Source organism: Numenius arquata, chromosome 9 (genome assembly GCF_964106895.1).
Source record: "Numenius arquata chromosome 9, bNumArq3.hap1.1, whole genome shotgun sequence".
In the NCBI taxonomy this organism is placed as follows: domain Eukaryota; kingdom Metazoa; phylum Chordata; class Aves; order Charadriiformes; family Scolopacidae; genus Numenius; species Numenius arquata.
In genome coordinates this window covers 7,779,639-7,790,125 of record NC_133584.1, presented here as the reverse complement: position 1 = coordinate 7,790,125, position 10,487 = coordinate 7,779,639, and the positions used below count along the sequence as shown (strand labels likewise).

Below are 10,487 nucleotides of genomic sequence, written 5' to 3'. Positions count from 1 at the left end.
TTTGTGGGTAAACCAGGATGCATTGGGAAGAGAGGAATACAAGGACCCCCAGGAGGACCTGGACAGTGAGGACCAAAGGGGGAAGAGTAATCAGGTGCTCAGTGGTGAAGCAGGACTTTCTTCTGGGAGGGGACAAAGTGGTCCTGGAAGACCTCCGGGAACTGCAGCCTGCAAGGGGCAACTGGGTCCCAGAGGTGACACAGGACCAAGAGGTAATTGGGGAGAAAAGTGGTCCAAGGGGGATAGCGCACAAATGGGTGGGAAGGGCTGGAAGGGACACATAGGTTCACCTGGTGTCTGAGGATTGTTGGGGCCCAAAGGAGACCCTAAAATCCCAGGAAAAAGGGGTCAGCCTGGAAAACATAGGCTGGCTGGATTTCCAGACTGAAAAAGACAGAAAGGACAGAAGGAAAATGGGGGAGAAAATGAAATTGGAGCTTTTTCAGTGCATGTTAAAAATAAAAAAAGCAGCCTTCTTGTTTTTTTTTTTTCACCCAGCAAGGATGAATTCCTGCTCTCCATTTAGTGCTGCCTCTAAGGGACATTTAGGAGGCTACAGCATACTGAGTACATAGGAGAGGAGTGAAAAGGTTGTATCTTGACTTGATTAATTTATCTATTGAACTGTCTTGTATGGAAATATTCTCTCCCCTAATTAACAACATAACAGAAATTTTTCATTTCAGTCTGTTTTCTGTTTGGCTCAATTGTTTTGTGATAATGAATAAAGGAGACCAGAACACATTTCAATTTTTCAGAAAATAAAAGTATTCGAGTGGGGAGAGGAGAGCCTCTTCCAGGAGGTCTGCTAAATTGTGGGAAATCTTGTGAGAAGTGTTAATTGTTTTTTTCACACAGAAATATTAATTCCCTTTTAACACTTTTTACCCAGCTTGAATGTAATTTAATTCCATTTTTACCTACTTCCTATTCTATGTGAATATTCTCTTTTCCAGTTTGCCTTCTTGATACTTGAGCATTAAGATTTTAAATTACCTATTATTACATACCTGGCTTATTTTCTATGCTGCTTCAGTTTTCACTGTTTCCTCCTTAATTGTATTTCCAAACCAGATTTTTTTTTAGTTTATCAGTCTACCTTGTATCTTCAGATCTAAATTTTCTATTTTCATTTGCAAACAATTGGAAGTGGAGCCCTCCAGGAGGTGCCTTTTGAATTTCCTTTGCTGATCTCATTTAAGAAATACACCATTAATTTAATACAAAATATATTTACACAGTTTGCTGCGTGCCTCTGTGTTTCAGAATGGCAACCAAGGAGAGGATCCCACAAGGACAAGGTTGCTGTGGCTGCGTCCAGGTTTGGGACCCCCCTGTGCCCCAGGAGGAGCCTCTGGCTGCAGAGCAGGGGAGAGGTGAGGGTCTCTGGTGAAATCCTTCCTTTTCCTCCCCATCTCTGACAATGATGGGGAGCTGGCATTAGGGTTGCAAGGATTAGTGGTTGCGAGGATGCTGCTTCCTTGGGAAATTGCTTTATGCTGGTTAAAGCTTCCTCCAGGATGCACTGGCTTTCATGTGTTTGCTTTTGCCAAGCCCCGGGAGGAGCTTTTAGTGATCCAGCAGTTATGAGAAGGTCACAGCCCTTCCAACCCACGGCTGGTGGACGTGCTGGTAGAAATCAGTAGCACGGACATAGCTTTTTTTTACTTAACTTTGCAAATCTCAGTCAAAAACAGTTATCTGCAAATATGCAAGGCTAGGACTGTGTTTGAAATGTACTTTGAAGGAATTTTAATGGCCCACATGCATCATTTATGTCAGTAAAGTGTAGATCCAGATCCCCTGGATAAACAAAGTGATCAATCTAGTGCTAAATCTTAATTTACACTCTCAACCCATGAGTATTCCAAACTGCTTCAGTAACTCAATAAACACTGTATAATTTAAAAACCTGCATTTGTCACATAATCTAATAATACTATTCCAGACTGCTACTATTCAAGCTATTCAGAAAAATACACTAACCCAGGATTAAAGCTTACTTTAGCTTTAGTGTGCAGCAAATATGGCATTAAATTGAAGTCTTTGAAAGAGTAGCTTTGGTGAATATGGAGGCAACACTGTAAAACGCAGTAATCTTGGTTAAAAATGGTTAATCTTCCCCTGTGGAATAACTTCTGTTGCTAAAGAAAAGTCCTGAGTTAAGATCAAAATAAGGATTTTATTATAATTGGTTGATTGCCTTTTGTCTTCAATTTATGTGTCCATGATCTTGTCAGAAATATAACTGCTGAAGATGGAAGTATTTTTAAATTCACTTTAAAACATTGATTCCAATTACAGTATTGAAAAGGGTTACTGATTTTTAAAAAAGAACTGTTTGAATTCAGGATCCAGCTCTATTTCCAGCAGTGTGAATGAGCATCAGGGAGTGCTGATTCAGGTTCCAATCCAGGAGCTGTGACAAGCCCATGTCCTACGCAGGACCGGACCATCTCGTTGCAAAACTCCTAATTGATTTCTTCGGAATAGCTGAATCAATCTAGCCTGGTATGCTTGGTAATAGACTTTCCTTAATCAACTTGTTATTGCTGAAAGCTCTAGACTATTGTGCAGGAAAAGGTGTTCGCATATAAATCATGGAGGATTACAATTCTCTCCACTTAAATTAAGGCAGAATTGATTGTTTTCTGTAGCCCGCCTGAAACAAGCAGCCTTTCTTGTCCAGCAGCTGAGCTTTGAGTATACTGGTATGTAGTAAATTCAGACTGATTGAATGAGATGGTTTCCTTGCTCATATTTCACCAAGACAAGGCAATGAAAGGCAGCCTCACATTCCTGTGTTTCTACTGCACTCTGAACCGGGTTGGGAAATCTAAGAATAAACGCTGGCCCATTTTAACGCCACTGGGGAAGGAAACGAGTGCTGTGATTGCTGGCAAAGAGTGAGGAGAATCAATTAGCCTATGAAATCCAGAGAGGTTATCGGTTCCATTACGAATAACTTCGCAGCAACCCTGCTGGGGTGGATTTGTCCCTTTTCCCAGAGGGATTTTGTTCTGCAGCCCCGCTGGTGCAGCACGACCTCCCACAGGTACCCTGCTCTGCACCACAGCTGAAGGGACAACAAGGCAGTGTTTGCTTTCTCCATCTCTGCGTTTACCTGGGACAGCCTGGATTTGAGGCTGAATTCCTCTTTCAGTGCGTTTCCATGCAGACACATGCACTCATGATCCCATATAGCTATTTCTGTAATTGCTCTCTTACCCTTCCTAAAATCCCATCCCAAGGAGGGGAGTGTGATGCCAAACTCTGCACATGAAATACCGAGAGAGAAACCTGGACCCTCAGCAAATGGACAAATTCAGGCTGAGTCTGATGGTACCAAAATAATGATGCTGTGACTTGAAAGAAGGGTGTCCCTAAAGCCCTGAAAACTGGTGTTGGGGGAAGAGCCAAAAAAGTACCATGTGAAGAGCAGCATCCCAGGCAGGGAAAGCATTTGAATTTCCTCAAATTTCAATGCCACCTTGCTCCTTTCAGGGGACTTTGCCAATCCCCCCTTCTCCCTGCACCATGCAGACTCTCATTGGCCACAGGAGCAGCCGATATACAAATAAAACCGATTCTCTCCGAAAATAAGATTGTCTTTTTCAAAGTGCCATTGAGGGGGGGTCATCTTGGGAGCAGGACCATTTATAAGGTAGGAGGTAGCACGCACTGGTCATTTAGTCTTCGGGCGGGATATTTGCAATGAAGTCATAGAATTTAAGACTTAGTGGCAATATAATTTGTCTCAAGAAAAGTTACTGTCTGTAATGAATGTACAGCTGCATGAGGACTAGTGTTTTTCCTCACCTATATAATTACTTGAAACAATTAAAGAACAGAAAGTGCAATCATTTAAACTGGGGAGATTGGGGTTAAATACCTGTTGTGAACTGGAATATCTAAATTCTACAATTTTAGGGACCAAACCAAAGAACAACTGTACTATTACAATCTTATTATGGGACACATGCTAACAATTAGTGGATATTTAGATCCAATTAAATATAGATGTACTGAACAGGATATCAGTTTAATTCTTCATATTTTGTGTCCACTGTGAATCATAACCTTTCCTAGTGTGGGAGGATTCAAATGAATGATTTCAGAATCAGTGGTGCTGAGCTAATGTAATGAAAAAGGCCAAAATTTCAGTTTTATTAAAATGCATTTATATATTTAGGAACACTTATTTTAGGAACAGTCTTGCCCATTATAATGAGAATCTGTTTAATGATTCCTTGCTCTGAGCAATTTATTTTCTAAACAGACTGGCAACGTATAATTTTTTTATTAATTATGTTTTTCCAGTATTTGACAGCAATCCATCAATCCAGCTATGGAACTGGAGAGTGTTTGGATTTAGAGCTTGTGGCAGAAATTGTTTGTGACAGTAAAACATGGAAATGGTTTTGATTTGAAAACTGATTTACCATTTCCCCATGAAGTTACTAGGTCTCTAAAGCTGCAATTTCTTTCTTCTGCTGGCTTTCAGTGTGTGGAAGTTATGGGTTTGTTTGGTCATCTCCAGCGGTAGCAAAACACTCCTGCATGAGTATATCCTTCAAAAGGAGATTTTGATGCTTTTTTACCTCTTCCTAGACAACAGATGACCCTCCTTCTCTGCGACTGCGGATGCTTCCCTGCTGCTGGCTGTAAGGTCTGGCTCCTCTCTGCCTGCCTGTGCTGAGCACTGCCCTCACCCACCAACCACCCCGGAATTACACTCTTCATGGTAAGGTTGGCAGGCGCCGGTCAGGAGCAAGTATGAACCTATGACAAAAATCAGTGCCCCATATCCTGTCCTGATGTGATACACACATGGAAAAGGGATAATTTAACCCTTATTGGAGCTGATGGGGTGAAGAATGGGTTAAATGGCAGCAACGGGCGGTGGCGATCACTGAGGATTTTGTGTGGATAATGAATTTTCCACTAAATGATTTGTTTTTGTGTGAAAGTTGAAAAAATCATGACCCTGTCCTCTAAAACTGAATTCTTAAAGATGGAAAGATTATAATCCAGCCCCCAAATACCTGACTTTGGGTTGGACCTCCTTTTGCCCTCTGGATGGCAAGGATATTTAGTGTTTATCTTGGTGACTTTTTCATGTAATGAAGTGCCTTAGCTTCTAAAGAAGGTTAGATTACAGGTTCAGCAAGAAAGGGAGTCTGTTCCATTTGTATTTACAGGTCGGTACACTGGTTTAAAAAGGAAACAAAGATGCTTTATATGACAAGTCATCTGAGAGGCCTCATCTGTCCTATAGGGAAAAATGCGTGCTTCTTACTTTGCTCTTTCTTCCTGGTTTGGCTAAATCAACACTTTAAAAATAAAAACAATGGATGTGAAAGTTTACACTAAAAGAATATCCAAGTCCAGGAAATCAGTCAGTAACAAAAAATCGACATAACATTTTTTGAATATTTGATGTTTCATTTTGTTTCCATTTATTCTTTTAGAGCAAAGCTTTTTATAATGTGCAGTTATGTTGGACTCTGGAATCGTTACTGTATTTTCCCCATAAAAAGTGAGGCTTTATAACGTAGTTCTCCAGGCAGATGCCCACATGTGCCTGACACTACTCCTGCAGGTCTTCTGGCTTGTGCCCGGGCTGAAAGGCCTCTGTGTGGGGGTTAGCTGTGATGAGCATGGCCGGATGTTTCTCATGCTAAACCAGGTGATTATCTGGATTAAAAAATAAAAGTATAGTAAAAGGGATGCAGGGAAAAGTGCAAGAAAAGAGGTGGTGGTTGCGGAATAAATGGGCTTTGTGGGGAACATGCAAATGCAAAGGGTGTTGTGCAGTGATTTATAATTGTGTTCATCTTTTCCTACAGCTGCCAACATGTGGAGCTCACCGGGGTCTGTCTCGGTGTTTGTGATGCTGGTCGTTACTGCTGGGCATGCGGGAATGAAGGTGACGCCAGCTGTGAAGTACACGAAGCCGAAGCCCTTGCAGCTGGTGGGCTACGGTGCCTCTCACACCCCCCTTGTGGGGAAAAGCCCGCTCCCGGCAGCCCCGAGCAGAGCTGAGTTAGCCACCCCGAGCCCTGTGGATCAAGGAGCCACCACACTCTTTCCCTTCGAGAACTACACACTTGACACAGCTGATTTCTTCTACAACTGCTGTGACTGCTGCCCACCGTCTGTGGGGCCCCGGGGGCAGCCGGGGGAGCAGGGACCCCCAGGTACAGTGATGCCACTCTCGGCTAAAGAGCATAAACCATGCTGCTTCTGCTTTTCCTTCAAGAAATGAGTCAGCAGGACTTGTGCAGCAAATGCTCGATGTGATTGTACCTCGTGTAAAGCCAGAGCAAAAAAAGTGCATGCTAGCTACATCCCAAAAGTTATCAAACACCAATATAAGTGGGAAAGCCCCCAAAAGGAGCTTCCTCCGCATGGCACTCACTTTGGGGACCACACTGGTGTAGGAGCGCCTGCAGAGGTGGCCCCATACCACATCGTAGCTGGTGGATGTCTCACGTGGCCATGCTTTTTGATTCTCTGTCCCAGGGTCTGATCCCCTGGGAGTCACAGATTTACTTTCACTTTCACTTCAACTATGATCCCCAAAACTACCTGCAAACAGTTTTTTTTCTTTGCTGAAGGTTTATGATAAAAGCCTCTCTTTCCTGGATTTTTATTTTCAACTTGGTAAAGAGGAAGTTAAATACAAAAATAGTTTTGGGTTCAAATTTTAAAATAATAATTTGCTCTCACCAGAGGAAGCACCTAAATCTTTTATAAGACATACTTTGTCTCTTTTTTCTACTACTAAAATGCATATCTACAGAGCGCCTAATTCTAATACCGCTGTAATGAATAGTGCATTAGTCTGCAAATGTTCACTTTATTAGCAGTGATATTGGAGATAGAAACTATTCATCTGAGGAAAGGTGGTAAAACCATGAAATAATATTCTTTTAATACAATGTACTCGAGGGATTTTCACTTCCCGTAGCTCAGGAGGGATCGGCTAATGGAAATTATAGTGGCTGCAGAGGGAGTTTGCACTCATACATCTCTTGAGTCTTGATGGAAAAGTCCTTGTGTCAAATAGGTTGTGTTGTGATGATTGAAATTGCCGTAGTCTGCTCCCAGACATGCACCGGGACTCTCTAGATTCCCAAGTGGATGAAAAAGTGAAAAAAGAGATTGAAGCCAGCTTGCGTGCCTTTCAACCCGTCCCTTATGCAGCATAGGGCTGTCTGACAGGTTCCACTTTTATATTTGCAGACTTAATTTTTTAAGGAGAGGGGCAATTATGAAGCTATGGGAGCTCCTTAGGCGCGCTCAAATATTAAAGACAGACTACTTCTGATGTTTTGTGAATGCTGAGCTCTTGTAGCTCTGAGGCAGCTCAAGGTTGGTTTTAAAAAGTCCTTAAGTACAGCCAGGAGCGAAATGCAAAACTGTAAGATTTGGGGACTGCAGTAGCTGAAAGGCAAAGATTGGGGAGCCACTGCCTGACCAGGGGACCTGTGAGCACGCGCCCCACTAATCTTAGTATGAGCAGTGTGGCATTGCCCCAACTACCCCTCACCTTTCACACCAACATAGGATTTTGGCCGTGGTGTCTGCAAGGTGTAGGAGAGCAGGGCTCAGCCAAACCTGTCTGTCTCCTCACCTTTTCTTTGCATTGGTTGTACGATACCAAATAAAATAGCCAGCTCTTCCCAGGGCGGTAGAAACACAATTTCCCCCTACCTGGTATTCCTCCGTGCCATGTTGCTTAGCTGTTATTGCGAATTTTCTTTATAAAGTTAAACCTTTGAGTTAATAAGGTAATTTTGTTGATGTGATTACATTACAGGTCCCAAGGGAGAGAAGGGAGATGCTGGTCTGCAAGGTCTGCCGGGAGCTCCAGGTCCTCAAGGTCCAAAAGGTTCTAAAGGAGAAAGAGGTAAAGTAGACTAACCGCTCTTTTCAAAACCAGATGCTGTTGTCCTCATTGAATACCAGGAAGTTATAGGAAGAAATGTTTTTCAAAGGAAAGGGAGTAGGCTCATATGGATTTACACCTTGTGAGATTTAGCTGACATTAGCACAGGGACAGTAACTCTGTGGTAGTGTACGTGCAGGCGATATAGGAACAGCTGCTCCTAAAGATCTCACTCGAAACTCCTTGGTCTGAACAGGAGCGTAAAAGCTGGGTTCAGTTTTCTTTGGATTAGGGACATAGGTAGGAAAAAACCACCATGGAAGCTATATGCAGGGGTAGAAGCTGCATTTCAGTTTAAGTATCTCAGGCAAAATTATTTCAGTTAAGATGGAGAGCAATTATTATCTGTCAGTAGTAACTGAAAGGAGACCCTGCCCTTCATTTCAGGGTTGGAGCAGCTCTGTCTTGCTGCCACACAGCACTGGTAGGACCTTGCAGCTGCCTTCAGTCATGGAGAAATACACAGCAAAACTGATAACGGGGGTAGCAGCAGCATCGTGCTGCGCAGTTCAGTCAGTGCGGTCTCTTAGGCTTTGATTCCCTTTTTGAACAATACTTTTGGCAATCCTGGAGTGAGAAACGCAGAGCTGTCGTCTTCTCCATCTTGCCATTAAACAGCAGCAACCGCCTCCCAATGAGGCGCTGATTAGAGTCAGAAACCCAACATTCGGGTGAGATGCAGTTGGTGCTGTGAGATTCAGCTGAGGTTTCTGAAGGCGTTTCTTGAAAACACATGTTGCTTATATCTGTTTTATTAATGAAGTGAGGGACACATGCAAAATGGTACCAGTCATCTTCTGTGTAATGATTGCTGTGCTGCAGACAACATCACCAACAGTATATTAATGGTGACATGTCCTAGGAGGCAAAGGGGAGCAAGGCGAGCGAGGAGTAAGTGGAAACCCCGGTTATCCAGGCAAACCTGGGCTGCAAGGTATGTATTGCGGGCTGGAAAACCCAGGAATATTGGACTGACCTTTCTATTTGCTGCTGATGACACCCCTCCATCTCCAAAGCAATCCAATACTAATGTTTTAAATCTTTTTTTTTCCACCTACTTTGCCCTTTTCCTAGGTGAAGCTGGAGTAAAAGGCAATAAGGGCAACTATGGCTTCCCTGGACTGAAGGGACAAAAGGGGTCCAAAGGGGACACTTGTGAGAATGGGACCAAAGGAGACAAGGGAGATAGGGGGGATGCTGGAGACCCGGGAGTGGATGGAGAACAGGGTGACAAAGGGGAAAAGGGAGACACAGGGGAGAAGGGGTACTGCGGGGAGCCAGGGGGGAGAGGTGCAAAGGGGGAGAGAGGGGAAGGGGGAACAAAGGGAGAAAAAGGGAGCAAAGGGGAGATAGGGGTTGAGGGTATTCGGGGGATGGATGGAAAACAGGGAGAAAAGGGTGAGCAAGGAAGTAAGGGTGAAAAAGGGGACCTGGGACCTGCTGGCGTGATGGGACCTTCTGGGCCCAAGGGCGTTGCTGGCAGCAAGGGGGGACGAGGGGCTCCAGGAAAGAAAGGTTCCCGTGGGGCGAAGGGTGCCCGAGGGGACACTGCAAAGCTCCTGCGGTCGGCGTTCAGTGCCGGCTTGTCCAAGCCCTTCCCTCCGCCCAACGTCCCCATTAGATTTGACAAGATCTTGTACAACGACCAAGAAGATTACAACCCTTCCACCGGGAAATTCAACTGCAGCGTGCCCGGGGCATACGTCTTCGCCTACCACCTGACAGTGAGAGGGCGTCCAGCCCGCGTCAGCCTCGTCGCCCGCAGCAAGAAGGTGGCCAAATCCCGTGAGACGCTCTATGGCCAGGAGATCGACCAGGCATCCTTCCTGACCATCCTGAAGCTGAGTGCGGGTGACCAGGTGTGGCTGGAGGTTGCACGGGACTGGAACGGGGTCTACGTCAGTGCTGAGGATGACAGTGTCTTTACGGGGTTTCTTCTGTATCCGGATGTTTTTGAGATCCTGCTATAGATTTAGAGAGAGAAACATCCCTTTCCCTCTGCCTGTGAGAGGAGAAATGAGCATCAGTTTAGCATATTGGTTTAGTTGCTAGGTTTTGTGATCTTTTAGCTAAAATATGTATATTTGCAAAATATGGATTAGATTTAACTAGCAGCCCCAAGAAGCAGCATGTCCTTTGCGCAGGTGGGTGATGGCCAGGAGAAACCATTGTCCAAATGCCAGCAGGACCAGCACAGGGAGGGGATTTCACATCACAGACTTCAGGTTTGTAATTAGCCTATTCAAATTATGTAATGAATCTCATCGCCTGACTGCAATTTTAATCAGGCCAGCTCCTGCAATCCTTGCGTGGTCAAAACTGCTCTGGAAATCGTTACTCATAACCATTGGTTTTGGTAAAGATTGCAGAGTTTGATTTACAGAACTTAATCAGACATGAACGTGAGCAGTAGGTTTCTTGAAATCACACGAAAAGATTTAAAGTTATTTTATCATGGAATCAGTATTATCTAGTACCTTAGACTTGGTCATGAATTATATAAAGGTTTGTCTAAAAGAGTATTAGAACTATT

General features: G+C 43.9%; 1 protein-coding gene across 1 annotated transcript; it reads left to right on the top strand.

The window, feature by feature from the left end:
- Positions 1–5,857: 5,857 nt before the first annotated feature.
- Positions 5,858–9,924, top strand: OTOL1 (otolin 1). Its single transcript, XM_074153834.1, has 4 exons — positions 5,858–6,200; positions 7,826–7,915; positions 8,817–8,888; positions 9,029–9,924. The coding sequence occupies exons 1-4, from the start codon at positions 5,858–5,860 to the stop codon at positions 9,922–9,924; spliced, it is 1,401 nt and encodes a 466-aa protein (XP_074009935.1).
- Positions 9,925–10,487: the final 563 nt, after the last annotated feature.